The sequence below is a fragment of the Prionailurus bengalensis genome, chromosome B3 (genome assembly GCF_016509475.1).
Source record: "Prionailurus bengalensis isolate Pbe53 chromosome B3, Fcat_Pben_1.1_paternal_pri, whole genome shotgun sequence".
Taxonomy (NCBI): Eukaryota; Metazoa; Chordata; class Mammalia; order Carnivora; family Felidae; genus Prionailurus; species Prionailurus bengalensis.
This window is the reverse complement of record NC_057355.1, coordinates 88,554,442-88,577,861: the sequence shown is the minus strand read 5'-3', so window position 1 is coordinate 88,577,861 and position 23,420 is coordinate 88,554,442. Positions and strand designations below refer to the sequence as shown.

The 23,420-nt window shown below is 38.0% G+C and overlaps 2 protein-coding genes across 3 annotated transcripts; one reads left to right on the top strand and one right to left on the bottom strand.

The window, feature by feature from the left end:
- Positions 1–268: 268 nt before the first annotated feature.
- PNN (pinin, desmosome associated protein) lies at positions 269–7,989 on the bottom strand. Its single transcript, XM_043556038.1, has 9 exons — positions 7,408–7,989; positions 6,660–6,731; positions 6,198–6,266; positions 5,635–5,707; positions 5,440–5,534; positions 4,963–5,038; positions 3,812–3,967; positions 3,591–3,729; positions 269–2,889 (listed from the first exon to the last, which is right to left on the bottom strand). The coding sequence occupies exons 1-9, from the start codon at positions 7,518–7,520 to the stop codon at positions 1,367–1,369; spliced, it is 2,316 nt and encodes a 771-aa protein (XP_043411973.1). The 5' UTR covers positions 7,521–7,989; the 3' UTR covers positions 269–1,366.
- TRAPPC6B (trafficking protein particle complex subunit 6B) lies at positions 7,870–23,061 on the top strand. 2 transcript variants are annotated; one of them, XM_043556040.1, is made up of 6 exons: positions 7,870–7,925; positions 16,231–16,298; positions 17,277–17,394; positions 18,691–18,774; positions 20,568–20,661; positions 21,623–23,061. In XM_043556040.1, the coding sequence occupies exons 1-6, from the start codon at positions 7,920–7,922 to the stop codon at positions 21,652–21,654; spliced, it is 402 nt and encodes a 133-aa protein (XP_043411975.1). In that variant the 5' UTR covers positions 7,870–7,919; the 3' UTR covers positions 21,655–23,061. The 2 variants fall into 2 exon arrangements, with proteins under 2 accessions (XP_043411975.1, XP_043411974.1); XM_043556039.1 differs by lacking the exon at positions 7,870–7,925 and adding an exon at positions 11,055–11,533.
- Positions 23,062–23,420: the final 359 nt, after the last annotated feature.

Below are 23,420 nucleotides of genomic sequence, written 5' to 3'. Positions count from 1 at the left end.
CTAGCTCTGCAGTTTCAAAAGTTCTACTCACTTACTGCTTAATAATTATTCCAAGAAGGGATTTTTTTTAGAGTACTTGAATATGTCCTCTCATATTTTTACAGTGCTGGAAATACTTATTGACGTTTTCACTGTCACCATTTACTTGTCAAGGGAAGAAATAATATTGTCAAGCCTAATACTAGTCGATGTTATGAACTCAAAGGCCATTTGCAATTAAAGTGCTCTCTTGTGTAAAAGCATCAAAAAGTTAATACAAGTACTAGTCTTAAGCAGTCACACAAGTCTAAGCCACATTTATTTGCACATGTATAGTAATGGCAACAGATACTCCAAATTCATACAAATTGATAAAACAACAAAGTTAATCACTTGGTACACTTGTGTGTTATCTTGCTTACAGATTCAAGTGTAGATGAACTTCCTTCATTCTGTAAACTTTCATACAATACTTAAACAAAAACTCTTGAAAACACATATTGGCATGTTTCAGTTAGAGCCAACACAAAAGTTAAGACAAGACCACAAACTCAAAAACCAAGTTTAGAGTATACTTTTCTACCTCCCTCCCCTACAAAGTGATTATTTTCTTCAATAGATGTATATGCTATATCACACAAGTAGCCATGGAGACAAAAGAATGATGCTCCCATAATCATGAAAAAATGCCAACCAAATTATACTGTTTTAAGTTATCTACCAAATATATGATTTATATATGAGAAACAGGGGGAAATACTTAGATTAAAATAACAAGGGAGATTAGAAAAAAATAGTAAATGACTTTGAGAACTATGTTCCCCCTGAAAACTGCAAAGATCTGACTTTGACAACTCAAAATAATCATCTAAGGCAAGTAAAAGTGAAGAAACCTTCAAAGACATTCTAATCACGTTCAGTATCTAGTGATAAAAGCTGAAAATGATATCAAGAGGGTATTTATTATACAAGTGTCAACGAGGACATCCCAAAACTAATGAAAGAAATGCACATTTATTTCTACAAAAGCAAAGTATGGTACAGAATTAGAAGGGAACAGACTTAAAGATTTACCTATTAAAATATACAGATTCTTACTGAAGAGTATAGGATTATTTAAAAAAGATGACAAGGGATGTTAATCTTTTTTTATTATTATTATTTTTACATATTTTGGAACCTCACATAATTTTGATAAATAACTCTTACAAAATTATGCAAAAAGTACAAGAATGTCTGGTAAACAAACAGTCTGTATTTTCCAAAAAGATTTTTTACAACATGCAATTCTTAAGGCAGCATCCTCCTTACAAGGAAAGGTAATCCTTTTACTCATCAAGAAATCTTCTGCTGCAAAGAATAGGCTAAGAAAGCCTGGCTTCTTCCATTAACGCCTTTTGTCTTTCCTGTCTGATTTTCGGTCTCTTTCACTTCTTGAAGATCTTTTGCCTGATCGACTACTCTCTGATATAGACCTCTTTCTGTCGGACCGAGAATTCTTATCCTTTGATCCTTTTGTATCTCTACTACTACCACCTTTCGAAGATTTGTGACTTCTTTCTAGTCCTGATGTATCCCTTCGCTTCCGATCCACGCTCCTTCTGTGCTTTCTATCTCTATTATGTCCCCGGCCCCTACTCCGACTTCTACTCTCACTACTACTAGTAGTGCTGCTGCTACTGTCTCTGCTGCTGCTGCCGCTGGTGCTGGAGCTGCTACTGGAACTACTTCGACTGCTACTGCTGCCACTGCTGGAACTGCTTCCACTGCTGCTACTGGTTGAGCTGCTGCTGGAACTACTACTGCTACTGCTGCGACTTCTACTCTTGCTGGTTTTATTTCTAGCTCGACCTCTACTTCTGCTCCTAGTTTTGGTTTTGCTCTTGCTCTCTGGATGTACTGTTAAGACTGACTCTACCGTCACCTCAGTGAGTTTTACAGATTCCACAGGAAACTCCTTCCTTTCAGGTAGTAAATGCCCTTGCTCCTGAATAACCTGAATTGGTGGCTGTAAAACAGCTAATGGCAAAGTCTCAGGATGAGAAAGAGGCTGAGGTTGGAGTACTGCTTGGGATTGGGGCTGGGGCTGGGGCTGGGGCTGGAGCTGGGGCTGGGACTGGGGCTGGGGCTGGGGCTGGGACTGGGGCTGGGGTTGGGGCTGAGGCTGGGGCTGGGGCTGGGGCTGGGGTTGGGGTTGGGGCTGGGGCTGGGGCTCAGGCTGAAGCTGAGGCTCAGGCTGGGGCTGGGGCTGGGGCTGAGGCTGAGGCAGGGGCTGGAGGTGAGCTACAGGCTCAGGCTGAGGCTCAGATTCTTTCTCTTCTTTCTCCTCAGGCTCATTTTCCATTTCTAGAGCACAGGCATTCTCTTTCATGGGAGAAAGAGATTTACATTCTTTATCTGGCTCAACTTCAAATTCCATTTCTGGCTCCAGTTCTTTGCTAGTTTCATTTTCTGAAGGTTCTACACTTTCAACTTGATTGATTTCCATTACCTCCTGCTCAGTAATTACATTTTTGACACTCTCAACCATCTCTAGCACATCCATAACTTCATCAGGTTGACTATCCTGCTGCTTCTCACTTTCCCTTATCTCAGTTTCCTCCTCCATCTTGACCTCCATTTCCTGTTTTTGTTCCTCCTCCTCCTGTTCTTTCTCTGCATCACTATGTACTATACCTATTTCCTTTTCCTCTTCCTCTCCTGCTTCCTCTATTTCTACATCATTGTGCTGATTACCTGTCTCCTCCAACTCTTCCTCTCGCTGAGCCACCTTACCCTCTTCTTGTTCCGCCTTCTGTTCTTCATTACGCACCACCTGATGCTCTTTTTCCTTCATTGATTGTCTTCTAGGCCTAGCCTCCATTTTATTTATTTGTTCTGCAAATTCGATGCGTCTACCTTCAAATAAAGCTAAAGGGTAAAAACATACATGTATAAATAATTAAAAATCCTCAAACTCACAATTTGACACTTAGTCACAAATTGTCATCAAGCTTTATCTAAATGTCTTTTTGTAAAGACATAATGACACAAGACTGATTATAGCAAGCAATTACAAATTGACATAAAATGACACAAGCAAAGATCCCCCCAAAAACCTATTATCAGTAGGCAACTACACCACATTATCCAACTGATGGAAAACAAAACAATTTTTTGCCATTTTACTTCATGCTGGATGAGAAATAAATTTTGTTTGAAATACAATCATTTTTATGCTATCATATCATGCATTAATTTTTCTGATCCCAGAAAAACACTAATCATCTAATCACCATCTCAGCAGTGTCTATCCTTCCATGTGTGCTCTATGGATTACATCAATGTTCACTTTTGTCTTGCTTCATTAGCATTTATATCTGGCTAAAAAGAAATCCTCTCATTCAGACACCTAAGAAATCTATGTAAATACTGCCTAAAACATGGTAAGTTTCAGGTTAAATTCCATCATAAATCAAACACTCCTGCTTCAAACCCATTACGATCTCACAGAATCTTTAAAAAAAAAAAACAAAAAACTACTGATACACAATTACAGGAAACATGTATACGTTGAGTGTATCACCTTACTCGTTAAGAAAATTTCACTGTATCTCTACATGTACACTTACCATTCATTTTTCTCTGTGACTCTTCTATTAATTTTTGGGTAGCTGGACACATTCTCCCAGGAATATAGAACAAATGGGGCTTTGTCTTAGTTCTTATATATTTAATTATCTTGGCATTATGCTCATTCCATTCCTCTTGCTAAAGAAAAGGTAAAAGGTCAGGTTTTTGTAAACATGAAGGATTACCAATCTTAGAATTCCAATTCGGAACTACTACTCACCAGCTGCGCAAGCTCAACCTTCTGTTCTAAAAGCCGCAGTTCTGTCTGTTTAGCACGCCTCTCTTCAAACAGTTCTCTCCTCTCATTTTCAACTTGTTTTCTTTCTTCTTCTGCCTGCACTTCAAGTTTTTGTTCAATTTCCTGGCGCCTCTTTTGCTGAAAATAAGCGATGATCTTTAACAACTTATTACATATCGTGATTATATGAAACATTACAATTTTACTAAGTTATCTGTATAGGTTTCATATTTGCAATTCAGGATACCAGCTAATTCAAACTTAGTACTTAGCATTTGAAGCTAATCCCAATTTCTCTTTCATGAAAGGCAGACTGAAGCCTTTCCATTTAAAAATTGAAATACCATGGACATTAGCCATACTATCAATCACTGTTCCATTTAACATAACTTTTAAATAAGGTTCTTTCATAATTAAGCTAAAAAAGAAGAGCACTGTCTTCGTAAGTTATCTTTAGTTATTCTTTCTCCCGAATCAAAGAATGTGACAGAAGGGACATCCTATTTTCGAACATGATGCTTTGAAGCCTTTTATATTCTCTAGGGAAGTTAACATATAAAAGCTATAATAGAACTTTATTAATCTATAACTGAATTGTTATCTCCCTTTCCACCACAGTTCTCCCTTGAGAATAACTTGGGTGTTCAACACCAAGGACACAGTTTTGTAGGTTTAATAAAACAAAAACTTCTACCAAGATTGCATAGTTAAACAAACTGTGGAAGGCAGGGAATGTTTAGGCTTTTACTTCCAGAGTGCTATGTGGAATTAGTGAACTACAATGCTGATTGAGTTCCACTCCCTTGTTTGAAAGAAAGTATTTTGGGGCCTAAAGAATGACAAGTCTTCTCCAAGACCACAAAATAAGACTGTTGTAGAGCTGGGATCAGAACCTAATTCTCCTGAGTCACAGACCAAGGCTCTTGGCTCTATAAAGAGAAGTTCATTCTGTTACTTCACAGGACCTCAAAAAGAGACCAGCTAAAAATATAACAAATTCAGAACATTTTACAAGTTTTTTTCTCAGCTTCATTTTAGGCTTACAATTCAGTCTCAAGAGCATTTCCACTCTTTCAAAACATGTAATAAACTACTTTGATAACCTAAAGGAAGCAAAGGAAAATTGTAAATACCCTTTCAGTAGCAACAGTGGATTCTTGTTTAAATTTCTGAAGAGTGCCCATCAACAAGCCAAATATTCGTCGGTTCCTAAAGAACAGAAAGAAAAATTCAATTTCAGTAGGTTCCACTTTTAAGCTCACCATTTCCTAAAAGAAACATACTACAGGCACTTGAACAATTTTTAAAGATAAATTATCCTTGGGGCGCCTGGGTGGCTCAGTCGGTTAAGCGTCCGACTTCAGCCAGGTCACGATCTCATGGTCCGTGAGTTCGAGCCCCGTGTCGGGCTCTGGGCTGATGGCTCAGAGCCTGGAGCCTGTTTCCGATTCTGTGTCTCCCTCTCTCTCTGCCCCTCCCCCGTTCATGCTCTGTCTCTGTCTCAAAAATAAATGTTAAAAAAAAAAAATTAAAAAAAAAAAAAAAGATACATTATCCTAAAATTGCATTATTTGACAGGAATTTTCTCACACATAAAAAACTAAAGATACCTTTGCTTTCCCTTTTCATCCATATTTTGATCCTGGATAAGGTCTCTACGTGTGCGTTCTTTGGAGGTAGCTACAACTGAAGACTGCAAAGCTGGCTGCAGGAGAAAACAAATCTCAGTAATTTAACAAGCATATTCAAGGGTGCCACTCCAAAACATACTAACATGGTATAGAAAGTCTTTTGATCTCAGTTACCTTTTTAACATCATCATCCTCTGGGTCGCTTTCTTGGCGTGATTCTCTTCTTGTCCGACGCTCCCCGCCCAGCCTAACATAGAAGAATTTTAAAGGCCAAATTTTAAAATTTGATTTAAGTGCATACCAAGGTCAAGTGATTACTTTTATTATGACTTATTTCTAGAAGTCTCATTTTATCAGTCTCCATCCCATTCTACTCTATCCTCTGGTAGTAAAAGGATAAAATGTGTCACCAATGCTTAGTCCAAATATTGATATCCTGTGTTTCTCAAGTGGTTAAATTTTTATAGTACAAAGCAGAAAAGTGGCACAAACTATTTTCTCAATCTTATTCTTCTCATGATCTTTATTTTGGTAAAATGTCTGTTATTGTTAGTGAAGAACTGAGTTCTGAGGGACATCGGCTTAGTTCAGTCAAACGTAAAGGGAACAGAATCAAGGGAAGTGGTATACTGCTCAACTCTAACACAATTGAACAGTATTTATTAAATACTTAAACTTACATGCTACCTCAGAAAAGAGCATACAAGAATGTCTTCGGAACCTTTCCTCCAACGTACCTAGTGACTGCCCCTTCAAGGTCTCTCTGTTTGGCTGGGGGTCCTCCTCCACTATCTGAGAATCCACGCCTGCAATTAAAAAGGTGCAACAGAAAACACTTGAAATTTAAGATAAATGATATTTCCCTTTAGCAAGACAATTTGAGTTTAAAAAAAAACCCTTCTAATTATAGCAACCACAAACAAGCATTCACTCCAAGATGCTTTTTAGCACTATTTTAAAAACCACAAAAATAAACCAAGTTTACACAAAGCTGGTAGTTAATGTATTCTTCAGTCTCTAGTTTTACATATAAATGAAGTTCCAAGACAAGTACACGGAAAACTACAGCTGATCACAGCTTTAAACAAAACACAAACATTTCTAACACTGACCCTACCACGAATCTTTAGACCAACACTTAATTTAGTATTAAGTCTGTACAATCTTAGCATGTAAATTAAGTCCTAAGAAAATCTTACCTCAGCAATAAACTACCACGTCCTCTACCTCCACCAGGACCAGAAAGGGCCAGCAATCTGGCTTGGATAGGCCTAAAAGATATTTACAAACCAGTAAGAAAACCATGTGGACTTACTTAATGTTACCCCACATTCCACGGATGCGGTACATCATAGAGAAAAATGACCAGAAAGGTTCAAATAACACGGTTTCAAATACACGTGCTTGAAACCAGACAGGAAATACTATTTTAACTCCCTTGTTTTTTTACAAAACCAGCATCACAGGAATTATATATTTACCTCATTGCCACTACCCATTAATAAGCTTGGATCAGGCCCGAATTTCGCCAACTCCAAGGAAGCTGCACGTGGGCAAAAGCCTGCGGGGGAGAGGCGGCGGCCCGCGTCCCAGGAGAGTCTCTGGACCAGCACCAGGCCGGGTAGCCGCCGGATGGGGAAGGGGCTTTGTGCTGCAGTTCCCGGCCTGCAGGGCCGAGGGCGGGAATCGGCAGCCCAGGCCTTCCAACACGGCAGAAAGCCATCCGGCATGGCTAGGACCCACTTTCCTTCCTCGCGCACCTGAGCCCCGAAACCTACGTCGAGGACCTGGGAGACTCCTCACCTCGTCCAGGACGGGGTTCTCCCGCCTTCCCGGGAACAGGCCTCGATGTTCTAGTCTTCTCAAGGCTGGCCGCCCTTCCCGCCCCCAATTCACCCCAGCTTGCTAGCTATCTCTCGGACCCGGCATTTCTCATCCACCTCTTACCTCACGTCATTCGGATCCCGTCCAGTGAGCTTGCGAATATTCTCATCCACGTTCTTTAGGCTCTCTTTGGCCTTTTCTAGCTGCTCCTGCAAAGTTCTCACCGCGACCGCCATCTTCTCTCTGCAGCAGGCTTCCAGACTGCTCTACAGGCCGCGCCTGGCTGTGTCGCGCTGCGAGACGCGAGAGGACTGACAGCAGGGCCCAGCCAATGACTATAGGCGTTGTTTTTCGGCCTCAACCACTCAGCGTCCGGAAGGGGGAGAAGCTGACGGCCTCTGTGGCTCGGGGCCAATGAAAAGTCTTCTAGGTGGTTGGCTCCCTCCCCAATTAGAAGCGGGTGGTGGGGCCCCGCTTCTAGCGCAGAGCAGGGGCGCGTTTGAGAGTTCCTGGGTCCTCGAAGACGCCGGCTCACGGATCTGCTCTTGTGGCGCGGCGCGCAGAGTTTTCCAGACCTTTTAACCTGTGATATGACGTGCTCTGTATCGTTTTAACCACCTAATCACATCAGTGAGATGGAGGCGAGTCTATTTAACCCTCTCCCCAGTAAATGATCAGATTAGGAAAGGGTGCGGCCATTCTGTTGGTGCGCATGCCCAGAGAGGAGTTGGAGGGGTGGCGCAGTCCTCCCTTCATTGGATTAAACCAAAATGAGGGAAGCAAAAAATGAACATGAAAAATCATTGATCGTAATAGCTAACAATTATTTTGTTCGATACTAAATGAAACGTTTTACATAACTTGTCCCTCACAAACCAAAAGCTTGAATAAGCTGCCTGTTATTACTGATAAGGAAATTGAATCAGTAGATACTGTAACTATCTCTAGGTCACGCCAGCTGAGAATCGGTGTCTGATCAGACCCTCGCAAGGGTATACTAGATGAAAATACCGACGAAAAGACCGCAGGTATCCTCTACACCCGGCCTATACAACTGGTTTAAGATGGGGTCTGAAGTAGCGGCCCTATTGTTAGTTGTGTGTGTACGACAGTGTCCTCTAGCTCGTGGTTCTGCTCTGTGTACAGAGCCAACATGAGAACTGTTTTGTTCCAGAAATACATTTACAAATTACAGCTCAGAAAACATTTCCCCAAGAAACAGTGTTATAAATTACCTTGGTTCTCATCGTCTATTAGCCGGGCATCAACCTTGCACCAAGCATTAGACAACACTATTTAACTCTAGTTACCGTTTTAATTCGTCTCTTTAAAAGCTCCTATTGAGCATCACCAGTAATCCAGGCTCTGAAGATAAAACCTAGAACAAGATCGCTGTGGTTCCTGCTTCTGTGGAGTTTGTAGGCTCTTCAAGGAGCAAAAATCATTCATGTAACTCATTCACTCATTCAATAAGTATTTGCTGAGCACTTACTATGTGCCAGGCACTTTTCTAGGTACTGTCATAGTGTGCAAAAAGATCTTTGTCTTCAAGGAGCTTGGAGACAGACAATAAACATAAGTAAATTACAAAACATGTTAGAAATGGACAAGTGCTATAGGAAAAAAAAGTAAAACTGGGTAAATGGGATAAGGGTTGATAAATAAGAAATTAATTATGATTGTAAACATACTTAGTCTCCAATGATCCTTACTACAAGGCTGTGTAATAGATTGAACATGAAGCATAAGATTGTGGTAATAGTAGATCCTAACCAAATGTAACAATGTTTACATGGGAAAATGCTTTTATTTTATTTTTTAAATATTTTTTGGGAGAGTGCAAGCGGGGAAGGGACAGAGTGGAGGGGGGAGAGTATCTGGAACAAGCTCTATACTGACAGCAGAGAGCCCAATGTGGGGCTCAAACTCAAGAGCCCTGAGAGATTGTGATTTGAGCTGAAGTCGGATGCTCAACTGACTGAGACACCCAGGTGGCCCCATGAGAAAATGCTTTTAGAGGCAACCAAAAACATAGGATCTGTTCCTACTTCCATAGGACCCATTACTAGGATTCTAGACAATTCAACAATTGATGGTGGTGATGAAGGGAGAATGCAGTCAGGACATAAGGGACCTGATTTCATATATGGAAATATTAGTGCTGGAAAAAGTAAGATTATGGTTGCAAAATAATCTTCGAAATTCACTACTATTGTTAAATAACAAAAACTAAACAATAAATTTTAAAGATCTAATTAGCTTTATTAATTGATTCATGAATTGGGCAGCATCCCATCTGGCAAGCAGAGGGGGAGCTCCAAAAGTCTACAAAAAGAGAAAGATTTTTAGAGGTAGGACAAGGAAGTCATAAACAAAAAAAGGATTATTTGAGGTGAGGTCACCTTCCTTTGGGGACAAAAGGGCTTATAAAGTGGCTTACTACATCTATCTTTGGGGGTTAGAGAGGGCCTCTGTGACAGATTACCTTATTGGTGCCGGCCAGAAATATTCGTAACTGACCAGTTAAGACTACATTTCTGGAGGTAAGCTCCAGTTTGGTGAGGGGCCTAACATAAATGACTCCATTTTGGGCCTGTGGTTTTCTTTCTAACAGTGTTTTCAAAGGCTTAGGTGGAATTTTTATGTGATCCTCTAAAAACTGATCCAGGGGCACCTGGGTCGCTCAGTCAGTTAGGCTTCTGACTTGATCTCAGCTCAGGTCTTGATCTCAGGGTCCTGAGTTCAAGCCCTGTGCTGGGCTTTGGACTGGGCATAAAGACTACTTAAAAAAGAAAGAAAGAAAGAAAGAAAGAAAGAAAGAAAGAAAGAAAGAAAGAAAGAAAGAAAGAAAGGAAGGAAGGAAGAAAGAAAGAAAGAAGCTGCCATAATTCTAATTATGGAACATGATCTTAAATATCTGTGGAAGAATATGGAGAATTGAGAGGTTACTGTTAACTTGAGAAAACTCAGTATGTTAATTTGGGGGAAACATTAATTGGGGGAAAAAAAATCTTCCTTGTGAATTACTAAGTAAAGAAACAATCACAGGCTAAGCAACACTTTTAAGCCAGAATTTGCCAAAATTTAAGAGGTGCACATGATCTAGTTATGTATTTGCATCTGTGTAGTAGTTAAATCCCACATCTGCCGTACATTCTTATGAACTACTTCTCACAGTGAAGTTGCTTTTTTTTTCTTCTTCCTCCTTCTCTTCTTTTTTTAATTTTTATTTCTTTTGAGAGACAGAGAGCGCATAAGCTGAGGAGGGACAGGAGAGAGACACAGAATCAGAAGCAGGCTCCTGGCTCTGAGCGGTCCGGTACAGAGTCTGGAACCACAAGATCATGACCTGAGCTGAAGTCCCACTAGCCAACTGAGCCACCCAGGTGCCCCTGTATTTTGTTTCAAGTACGTCCTGTTCTTTGCTTACTTCATCCCTTTTGACCCTCATACCCCACTCCCAGTAAACTTCCTTGTGGCCATAATGACTCTAAATCTTTTTGCATACCCAGGCTTAATCCACAATGGATTGGGCTAATTTCTCAATATATCTAAACTTTATAGCCTGAAAAAATGATTTATTCATTTTTTTTTTTACAACTTTTCTCCCTATTGAACATGTGGCAAAAATAAAAGCTTTTGATGAAGCTGATTGTCAGTTCTAACACATAGCTAGGTAACACACGGACGGCAGCGGGAGCTCCTTTTGTCTTATTTTGTGCTGCTCCCTCTCTCCCCCGCCTCCGATAGCGTCTGGAGGAGGAACCTTTACCCTATGGGTACGCGAGGAGTTCAGCACGGAAAAGGAACTCTGTGATCATAGAGCTGGCGGAATGCCGGGGTAGAGGGGACCGGAAGTTGGTTTTCGCCCCCCGCCCAGGGGCCGGATAGGGTCTCCGCTGACTCCGTTTGGTTCCGGCTGCTGTCAGATTTCGTCGTTGGGCCTGAGGGCTTGTTGGCCCTGGGGTGGGCTCGCCCCGGTACCGGCCTCACTCTTGTAACAGCCTTGGGGAAACGGAGCGAATTCCTGGTCTCCTAGCAACCAGGGACCGGCTGTGGACTGAAGGAGCTGCGGCGCCACAGTGCAAATCGCTCAGGCGCTAGCCGGAACCCTTGAGCCCGGCCGAAACGGGAGCCTAAACTCTGCGCTTGGAAGAATAAGCAGGAAATGGCGGACGAGGCGTTGTTTTTGCTTCTACATAACGAGATGGTTTCTGGAGTGTACAAGTCCGCGGAGCAGGGGGAGGTGGTGAGTTCTCCCACAGGCCCTTGAGGTCCTTTCGCGGTGACACTTTTTGTTTCTTCTCAGTTCTTTCCTTCAGTCCCTGTCCTATCGCCACCCAAAACCACCCGAAGTGTAGATAAACTGGTCCACCTCCAAGTATCCTAAGACTAGAACCTGTGAGCTGTCCTCAGTCTTTAATCCTCTTCTCTTTCGCATTTTCTGTTTGACACTTTTTTTGGGTCCAGGCCCATATCTGATTCCTGCAGGTCACAAAATTTCTTACTTTTAGCCTTGTTGCTACCATGATTTATGGCAGGGTTCATTGCAACGCTGATTTTGGCACCCCTACTTAATTCTGTCACTTCCAGCACTACCACTGGACATACTTGAGAATCAACCCCTATCCCCTCTCCGTAACCCTCAGTATTCACGCTTCTCGAAGACAGAAGGCTAATGAGATTTAAGATTAAAGGAAAATTTGCAGGCGTTACTATAATTAGGAAACAAATTTAATTTTAAAAAATGTTATCTAGTGCCCTTATGTGTCAGAGGTGGTTTTGTGTGTTGGGAGTATAGTAATGAACGAAACAGTGACTCCATTTTCCTGGAGGTTACCTCTAATATGTGGGAATCCTCATTCATTCACTGATTCATTCAGAAAATATTTATCAGGTGTATTGTGAGCCTGACACTGTGCTAGATAAGATCATAGTTACTGGGGAATAGGGGTTCAATGAATAATTAATGTATTGGGTAGTAATTAGGAATAGAATCATGGAGTTGTAATGGTTATTAAAAATGAGATATTCCTAAGTCATGCTCAAGTCAGAAGCTCTTTGTATAATGCTGCTGATAAAGATGGGTGGAAAGTGGGCAAAAGTAAAGGCACAGATGTATGAAAGAGTGTGGTGTATTTATGCTTAAATATTTCACTGTGACTAAATTGAATGATTGGAGAGTGAGAAGTGTTAAAAGCTGAAGCTGGAAAGAGTCCTGTATGATTAAAGAATTTGACCTTCTCCGTGGAGAATTTTTAAAGAGGGGAAAGACATGGTCCATTTGCATTTTAGGAAGATAATCCCATGTTTAGTTTAGAGAGAGAGGATCTTTGTAGTGAGACATAGTTGTTAATTCAGGGGTCCAGGCAGGAGATGATGAAGATCTGAAGACAGAAGAAGAGAGAATGGTTTGTAAAATAGGAGGTAGAATCTCAAGGACTCAGTTAAGTATAGGAGTGAAAGCTCAGCGTGGAGCCTGCTTGGGATTTTCTCTGTCTCCCTCTGCTCCTCTCCTCTGCTCATGCATTCTTTCTCTCTCAAAAAATGAAATAAAATAAGTATATAAATAAATAAGTAAATAAGTAAAATAACATTAAAACAAAATCTTGGGTCATGAGTTCAAGCCCTGTGGATCTGTGCTGAGCATGAAGCTAAATACATAATAAATAAATAAATAAATAAATAAATAAATAAGCAAGCAAATAAACAAACTACTTTAAAAATAAATGAATAAATAAGCAAATACACAAACTACTTTAAAAATAAATGAATAAACTAATAATACCTTTCTTTGCTTATTGCACTTTGCTTATAGTAAGGAATCGAAAGTACATATAAGCCAAAAGGATTTTTAAAAGTTACGTAGCACAGGTGCCTGGCTAGCTCAGTCCATACAGTATGTGATTCCTAATCTCAAGGTCCTGAGTTCAAACTTGGGCTTGGAGCCTGGTTAAAAAAAAAAAAAAAAAAAAAAAAGGTGGCTGTGAAGACTAGAATCCATGTTGGAATCTAGGTGTATGACGGTTCATTGTGTTAGTGTCTCTACTTTGAGTGTATTTCAAATTTTTCATAATAAATGTAAAAGAAAGACATGTAATCCTGACATTAAGCTGTAGTTTTTATATACCTTTTCAGAGATGAAGTCATTAAATTCTGAAGTGAAATAAAGGGGGGTGCCTGACTGGCTCAGTTGGTGGAGCACGTGGCTTTTGATCTCCGGGTTGTGGGTTTGAGCCCCACATTAGGTGTAGAGATTGCTTAAATAAATAAAATAAATAAACTTTGAAGTGAAATAAAGGAAAGAACCAGTAGTTTTTACCCTTCAAATCAATGATTTTCAAACTATGCTTGGAGAGGAATTAAATTTTTAAAAATGGCGTAATTGGACATTTACCAATTTATGGAGAATAGATTTTTTAAAAGGTTAATAGAGAATAAAATATTCCCAAGTTTTATTTTCTTTAAAAATTTGGTACCCACTAGTGAGCATTCACAGATGCCAAAGTGAATGAACAAGTAGCAAAATCAGGAGGTATTTACTAGGGCATAATTCAAAAGCTTATGTGATCATAGTATTTGAGAATGTCTACATAAACATAGTTCCTGCTAATCAACATACTCTTGGGTGATTCTACAAAAAACGTATTGTTCCACAAAACTTATGGGTTACTTACTCTACCTGAGCATGCTTGTTTGTTCTCACCTGAACATGTTTTGAAATGAGTTGGAGAATAACAGAAAAACGAATGACTGTGATAGTATATTTGTGTGCAGACCATTATGACAGCATAGGACCCAAAGGAGTGTCAAGGAAGGCTTTTGGGAGAATGTGATACTTGAACTGAATTTAAAGGATGTATAGTCTGTGGAACAGCATGTGCTAAGGAGTGGATGCGCATGGAACTCTGGAGTTGCTGCAGAAATTTCAGAGTGGAAGAAGGAGAGATGTTTGTGGATATATGGCTGTTAGTAAATCTGGTTAACTAACCGGGATCATTTAAGGAAAGGCACATAATGCCATGCTAAGGAGTTGAACTTTATTTTGAAGAAAGAGGAGAGGGTGTTAAAAGGTTCAGTAGAGAAATAACCTGATTTCTTTTTTAGAAAGTCTATATCAGAAATATAGGAGGTAAATCAAAGGAAGAAAAAACTAGAGACAAAGAGGTAATTTGGAAGGCATTAACTGGAAACTAGTAGGGAAAAGAGAAGGGCTAACTTAAGTAGTAAGGATAGAGAGAGATGGATTTTGAAAGCATGTAGATAATAGGCTTCGTAGGACTGCAGTGCATGTGGAAGGTTGGGAATAAAGAGGTAAAGTAAATGGCAGTTTTCTGGTTGGGGTAACTAGATGAATAGTGGTTCTTTTAATGAAGTTAAGGAATTTTAGAGGCAGCACAGGATGAGGACATTAAAATAATATCATTTTGAATATGCCTTATTTGAGGAAACTGTGGGGCCTCTAGATGGCTCTGTCCCATGAAGTCTGTACTATAAAAGTACAGATTTAGTTGTCACAACCTCATTAGTAGAATACATGGTTCCTTAAAAAAAAGTTGAGCAAATAATGAGGCCTATGGAAGTTTCCACTCCCACTAAGAAGTGGAAACAGGCTCCATTATATAAATATCCATGCCATCTTGGAGCTGTATTCTAGCAGAGGGTGGGGATAGAGAGACATGGACAATGTGAAATTAGTAAAGTATATAGTATGTTAAATGATGAAAGAAGTTCTTTGGAGACAAATTAAGCAGAGAAATGGGATTGGGCATCAGTTATCACCTACATGGGGCTGGAACTCACAACCCTGAGATCAAGAGTCATATGCTCTACCCACTGAGCCAGCCAGGCACCCTACTTTTAGAGGGTTTTTTAAAACACAGATTACACTGGGTTTCAGAATTTGCAGCTTTTGATGCTAATGTTGCTGGTCTTGGGGCACGCTTTGAGAATCATCAGAATAGAGAATTTCCGAAGGGGAATAATTTAGTTTTAAAGAAGATAGTAAAAAAGAGCCTCACTGATGTGGGTGGGTGGGAGGATGGGTGAAATAGATTAGGATGATTAAGAATATATTTATTGTGGTGAGCACTGAGTAATCTATTAGAATTGTTGAATGATTATATTGTACACCCGAAAAAGCGGGGCAGGGCGGGGGGGTGGGGGGTGGGGATGGACCTCATGAGATGGTGACATGTGAGTGAAGACTTGAAGCAAGGGAATTGGTCATGTGGATATCTGGAAGAAGAGTTGCCCATGCAGGAACCCTGAGGTGGGAGCATGCCTGGCATATTCAAGGACAGTAAGAACAGTGTAGCTAGAGCCCATGTGAGTGAAGAAAAGTAGAAAGTTGAGACCCGAGGGGTAGAGAAATCTGGATTGTAGAGAACTTTGTAGATGATCCAGAGGATTTTGAGAGTCTTCAGCATAGCGGTAGTATTTACAATCTGAAGACTGGATGAGATTGTCAAAGAAAAAACAAAGCAATTGCATGATTTCTGACATAGGATGGTGGGATCATCAACTAAGACACATTGAGGACTGGAAAGCTTGGATGACTCTAAGAGACATTTTGAAGCCAGGAACAATAGAATTTAATGACCGTCCAAAGGGAGTGACTGGTGGAAAGGTGATACTTTGACTTCATTTCTATAACTGAGGAGAGAAGAATAGTTGAAAATGGAAAAAAAATGTGTAGAGGGAGTAATTAGGCAGAGGCTTTGGCGTTTCTGAGAAGTAGTAACAGTTCCCTGTTTACCTTATTGCCTTATGAAATGATTAGTACTAAGATAATTGAAATATAACTTATAATTCACTTTTTCTTAGAATATTTTAGTAAAAAAAGTATAAGTACTTTTATATTTTTAGTCAACATCTTAAAACAATTTTTGAATACTGATATTTTGGTATTCTAAAAATATTCAAAACAATTATTTTTTAAAATAGGAAAATGGACGCTGTATTACTAAGCTGGAAAACATGGGGTTTCGAGTGGGACAAGGATTGATAGAAAGGTGAGCAGTATGGATTTGAAAATTTTCTTCCAGGTAGGTTATAAACAAAGATGATCCATTTCAAAAGATTGCATAAAATTTGAAGTACTTTAATTTTAATTTCTAAATTTTATTTATCCTGTGTTCTTTAACTCATAGATTGAAATTTCTCTTTAGTTCTGATGCCATTTTAACTCGGTTAAAACTTTTAATATCAGAAGAAAATATATATTTGTATTTTAGACTTTTTTCCTAAAAACTTTGGTGTACTATCTAAAATCTTGTTGCATTTTCGGGGTGCCTGGGTGGCTCAGTTGGTTGAGTGTCCGACTCTTGATTTTGGCTCAGATCATGATCTCAGTTTGTGGGTTCAAGCCCCATGTTGGTGCTAGGCTGACAGCGTTGGGTGCGGGGCTGATATCTTGGAGCCTGCTTGGGATTCTCTGTCTCCCTCTCTCTGCCCCTTCCTTGCTTGCGCTCTCAAAAATAATAAGCATTTTTTAAAAGCTTATTAAAATAAATAATAAAATCTTGCTGCCTTTTCTACTTAAGGTCTAGTAGGTTCTTTAACCTAAATGGATTTTTGTTTAAATGCAAGGGATAGAAATTCTTTAGAGTTCTATGTTAATGTATGTACTAATTTTTCAATTTATAGATCCAGTCTTAAGGTCTTATTCCTTTCTCATTATTTGAATAGCTGAACTCTGGTTATATTTTCTATAACAATACCGTGATTATGCCCAGCTTTTTTTTTTTTTTTTAATAATGTGCTAGAATTAATTTTACTTAAAATTGCAGCTTGCTATTAGACTAATTTTCATACTGTAATTGCATAACAGAATGTAAATTGAGATGAGATCTCCTTTGCTTGGTGCTTATCACTTTGTGACCATCAATAAATGTTCAGTGCTGTTCTGGCATTTCCAAATTAGTGAATAATGTGACCCTCCTGCTTTCTTTGGAGGAAAAATACTGATTACTTTTAGTTGATCTTTTTAGGTTCACAAAAGATACTGCCAGGTTCAAGGATGAATTAGATATCATGAAGTTCATTTGTAAAGATTTTTGGACTACAGTATTCAAGAAACAAATCGACAATCTAAGGACAAATCATCAGGTATTTAGACAAATTAAGGCCTATTTTTTAAAGTCCTTTGACTTAATATAAATGTCCTATTTTAGTTATTTATTATATAAAACTTAAAATAATTTCTAGTCAACTTTGAAATGTTTCTCTTACATGTTATTAATACATCATGATTGTTTTTCTCTAATAGGATACAGTGTATAAGAACAAATAGATAGTTATCAGTAATGATAGCTGTTTCTTTCCCCCAAATAAAAACGTTATCTTGAGTTTTAAAAAGTAGCAGAATATCAGAATGATAAAGGTTTTAGGATTTGGTTCCTTAGTTATCATTACTTAATGGTGATTGTATGTAGAACCACAAATATATCATGTTTGTCTTTAGAGTAATTTCTGATGTCTAATTTATAGAGCATATTTAAGTAACTCTTGCATTATTTGTTGCATTGTTGGTCATTTTTCTATTAAAATAATTTGTTAAATAAAATTTAATAGATTGGGGCACCTGGGTGGCTCAGTCGGTTAAGCTCCGACTTTAGTTCGGGTCATGATCTCACAGTTTGTGAGTTGGAGCCCCACATCAGGCTCTGTGCTGACATCTCAGAGCCTGGAGTCTGCTTCGGATTCTGTGTGTCTCTCTCTCTGTCCCTCTTCCTCCCTCCTTCTCTCTCTCTCTCTCTCTCTCTCTCTCTCTCTCTCTCTCTCTGTCCTTCCCTGACTCACACTCTGTCTCTCTCAAAAATAAGTAAACATTAAAAAATATTTTTAAGAAAAAAAATATAATAGATAAAATTTAATAGATTGTGTGGAAAATTATGCATTTAAATAGATTTATAAAACTCAAGGAAATATTTTAGAGTGGATTTGGCATTTTGATTAAATATTAGAAAATGAAAATAACGTATCTAGTAGTTACCAGTACTTTTCATTTTTTTATATAACAATATTACTGTTACCTTGTGAGTATTGAAATGCTAATGAGAGGAAGTGAATTTGGTTATTGGCTTTCTAGATATGAGCTAATAATATATAACTGTTAATTCCACCTGGACATGTATTTCTGATTCCTTTGAGTTCTTTAAGGGTAGCAACTATCTTTTGCATCTTTGTACCTATAGTATCTTAAATCTTTCAATAAATATTAGCTTTATAAAGTTCTCAACAATTCTTCAGCCTACACATTGCAAAACTCTTTCATTTAAAGAAATTTGACCAATGGAAAGGAGAGTTTTAATAACTTAAAAAACTCTTAATTGTTGTGAGGAGAAAATTTTTAAGGACTACAGCATACATTGACTCTGGATGTTTTTTCTGTTTTTGAAACAGGGCATCTATGTACTTCAGGACAACAAATTTCGTCTGCTTACTCAGATGTCTGCAGGAAAACAGTATTTAGAACATGCATCTAAGGTATTTATTGGAATAGAAGATTGGGATTTTCATAGGGAAGAGTACGATGTTAACCACAACAGAGTTTTGAATTTAAAATAGGTTTTAAAGTTGTTGTTTTTCTTGTTTAAGTGCGTTTCTGTGAAATAGGAGACAGGTGTTCATCATACTAAAATAATCTGTATTAACCAATAGCTGAGTAGCTTATGATGATTAATGAAACACTATAGCAAAATGCCATTGAAATGTAGATTAATGTTAGATTCTTGAATTTAGCATAGGTGTATCAGAAAAGATAGTCAAACTTATAAAACTGGTATTAACTGTGCAAAACTACTCACCTGAGTTTATATTTATAATATCCTTTAGCTAATTAAAAATTTTTTGAGGGGCGCCTGGGTGGCTCAGTTTGGTTAAGCATCTGACTCTTGATTTTGGCTCAGGTCATGATCTCGCAGTTCATGAGATTGAGCCCTGCATCGGGCTTCATGCTGTCAGTGCAGAGCTAGCTTAGGATTCTCTCTCTCTCCCGCTCTCTCTGCCCTCCCCTGCTTGCACCTGCATGTGCACTCTCTCTCTCAAAATAAATAAATAAACTTAAAACAAAAACTTTTCCCTGTTATTAACGTATTTCTAAGAATATGTCTTTTGTGTTAAGTATATCTGTGTTTCTGTGTTTTGTCTAGTTTTTGTTTTTCAGTCTCAGCTAGGAATCAATAAGTAGATCAGATATATTAAAGCTGACAAGTTTAATGTAAGGGTTCTTTTGAGATGATTAAAATATCTGGGGCAGTATGAGCTATTATTTATCTGTAAACATTTATCTGTACGTAAATTATCTAACAAAAGCATTATAGTTATAGTGGAAAGAGCATGGAATTGGAACCAAATAAATCTAAATTTTAAACTATGCAATTTATAGTTTTGTGACATTGGATAAGTTATATAACCCCCTTTGGACCTTAATTCCCACATTAATAAAGTTGGTTATAATAGTACCTATATTATTAACAATCTCTAAAGTCCCTTCCAGGTCAAAATTTCGTGACTCCAGATTTAATTACTGATCAGTACCCATTTATGTAATTATAACATTATCTATATTATTCATAGATATATTGTGTTATTGGCTGTCATGCAGTACAAACATGTGCATAATCAAAAATTCCTTGGATAATTTATTTTTTGGTTCCTGTTCTTATCTGGCTTTCTGTGCTGTAGCTCAGCCCCATTCCCTTTTTTTTGTTTCCATATGACAGGGTTTCCCACATTGGTACTGTTGAGATTCTGAATGGGATAATTCTTTGTTATGGCAGATTGGCTGTAAGTCTTGAACAAATCAAGATTCTTGGTTGTAGAAAGCAGACACCAACTCTGATTGAATAGGGGAAAAAAACATACAGAATTGATGAGAAAGCTCAGAAAGAACTGTAGAAGGTTAGGGCAGCCAGAAAGACAGCCCAAGTCACTCCTCAGGCAGGGTCTAGTTAGAGTCCTTTGCACTAACAGACACAAGCCACGTTTGCTGCCTCTAGAACTAATTCTAACCTGTTTCCAGGTTGTTTTTTCACTCATTCTAGATTCAGAGTCTGTGACTGGAGTACCCAAGTCACGTGTCCATGGTTTAGTTGCCAGGAAGCTGGGAACTTGTTTTAACAATCATAATTTTCAATAACTTAAAAAATTCTTCCACTACCTTTTTTTAAACAGCAATGACTTATTAATAGGAAGGCTTGACTCAATGTCATATTTATCAATAGCATTGCTTTCTTAGTAAATCCTTAATATTCTTTACATTTTTTTCTTCCTTTCAGTATTTGGCATTTACCTGTGGCTTAATCAGAGGTGGCTTATCAAACTTGGGGATAAAAAGTATTGTAACGGCTGAAGTGTCTTCAATGCCTGCCTGTAAGTTGAATTCACATTTCTTAAAAATGTGATTATTTTTAGTGATTATTTTTCAAGTCTGGTGGTTTTGTTTGTTTGTTTTTGTTAACTTAGAGTTAACTTAGAGGAAATTTAAAATGCTAAAACATTTTGTTTTACTTTTACCAATTTTAACATTTAATGTAGTAATATGTAGCATCCCTATATTCATATTCAAAGATTTTAAAATTTATAATGGTAACGATTTAAGAAATTAGGCTAAAGTAGTCCAAATTTATGACAGCTTAAGTGATGATTCTTAACTTTTAAAGGAAAAATTTCTGCATTATTCTTTTAAGATAGCAAATTGCCCTATAGCATTGAAAATGTCTTTTTTAAAAAGTTTTCTAGGGGCACCTGGGTGGCTCAGTCGGTTAAGCGTCCGACTTCGGCTCAGGTCATGATCTCGTGATTCGTGAGTTCAAGCCCCACATTGGGCTCTCTGCTGTCAGCGTGGGTCCTCTGTCCCTGTCTCTCTGCCTCTCCCCCGCTCATGCTCTCTCTCTTTCTCTCTCTCTGTCTCAAAAATAAACACTGAAGTTTTCTAGAGTACATCTATTATATATAAAGCTATATAAAGCCAACTAGTCTTTTACTGCTAAACTCCTTTCCAAAGATATTTTCACCAGAGCTACCAACCAAGAATAAAATTGACTTGAGCATCATTGTATTTCCTTTTTATTCACAATGATAATTAGCAGTGAAATACCCAAAAGGTAGGAATCACAAAGAGGAGAAGCAGACACCTATCTATTCACAAAACAAATAATCACCTCATAAAAATGAAATTTGCTTTGTTGAGTATTGTGAAAAGTGTGAAAAGTTGTTTGACATAGCAGGTTTTTCCATTGAAACTACTTTCTAATAGAACAGAAAATTGATGTTTAAGCTTGTTTTCTTTGTACCTAAGTCAAGGAATGATTTTTCATTTTTCTTTTTTTAGGTAAATTTCAGGTGATGATACAGAAGCTCTAAAACACTGAAATGCAAGGCAAGGCTTCAACAGTGTAAAGAGATAAATTATTCGTGTATAAAGTATTTCAAGTAGTTGGACATTTGTATTGATATAAGCCATTTGCTAATTTATGTAATGAAAGATGCACTCTTAACCAGGAGCAGGATTGTATTTTATTAATTTAACACAGACCAAGTTAAAGCAGATAAAGACACACTCTACCATAACATAGATTTTACTAAAACTATTCAGAATGAAAACCTGATTTCAAACAACTAAACCCCAAGATTTAGAACCCTTATTTTAAACATTCATATTTGCTCAGACTGGTATGTATTTAACCACAGATAGAAAAGCAAAACTCAGGGTTTGATAAATTAGCATTAAGAAAAGCATGCATCAGGGGTGCTTGGTTGGCTCAGTTGGTTAAGTGTCTGACTTTGGCTCAGGTCATGATCTCGTGGTTCATGAGTTTAAGCCCTGCGTTGGGCTCTGTGCTCACAGCTCGGAGCCTGGAGCCTGCTTCAGCTTCTATGTCTCCCTCTCTCTCTGCCCCTCCCCCACTAGCACACGCACACATGCTCTCTTTCTCTCTCTCAAAAATATAAATAAAACATTACGAACTTTTTTTTAATTTAAAAAAGTATGTATCAATCAGAATCATTTCTGTAAAAATGAGCAAATTTCAGTTTTGCTTTATGAATTTATTTTAGTTATTTAAGAAAAGCAAACAGTACACTAAATTAAACATTTTTTATTTTATTATAATTTATTTCTATTAAGAATTTTTATGCCTGTGAAAATTTTATTATATACATTGTGTATTATGTGTGTGATACATATATATACTATATCTAACCGCCTAAATTGCAAAAAAGTTCATTTTACTTTAACAGAATTTAGTCCTTAATTTTACTTTAATAGAATTCAGTCCTTGAGAACTCCATTAATGTAATTAAAGTGTAATATAGATTAATTTAAATGTGAATTCAGTGACTCCAGGGCCAAAGACTATTAGGCATTTTAGGAAGGAATTTTATACTTACTCCTGTTACAGTTTTGACTTTCACCTTTTTTCCCCATGTGTGGAAGGACTGGTGAAGGTTCTAACATCCTTATTTTTATTCCCTAATTACTATTTCCCAAGAGCATAGGGGTGGATAATTGGCTTAGTCACACCAACATTCATTGGACAATGTCTATTCAGTGGGTTGGGTCAGTGCTCATCTAGTGTGTCTATCATCTCCTCTTCCATCTGATAACCGAGAGAAGACAAGCATGAAGATGAAAGTCATCACATTGAGGATAGCACGATGCATCAATAGGAAGCACCTTTATTGTGCTTCTGAATTAACCAATCCTGGAACTGCTTTACCTTTGGACTTTTTGTTACATGGGATAATAAATTCCTTATATTGTTCAATCCACTTTTGGTTCTGTATTTTGTTACTTGTAGTCAAAAAGAAGTCTCTTCTAGCTGAGGCAAGGAGAGAGTTTATACAAAAAACAATATAGGAGAATTGAATTTCTTTTTCTCTCAGGAAGGGAGGGAAGAGAAGAACTTAAAGGTTTACATGTAAAATGATAAAACCATAAAATACTAAAGAAGATACTAGTTTTATCTTGTAGTAGAGAAGGACTTTTTAAAAAATGTACAGTGTTATAAAGGAAAATAGTAAAATTAATAACCTCTTCAAATGCTGTTAGGAAAATTGGATATCCACATGCAAGAAAATGAAATTGAATCCTTACTTTATACCATACATAAAAATTTACTCAAAGTGGA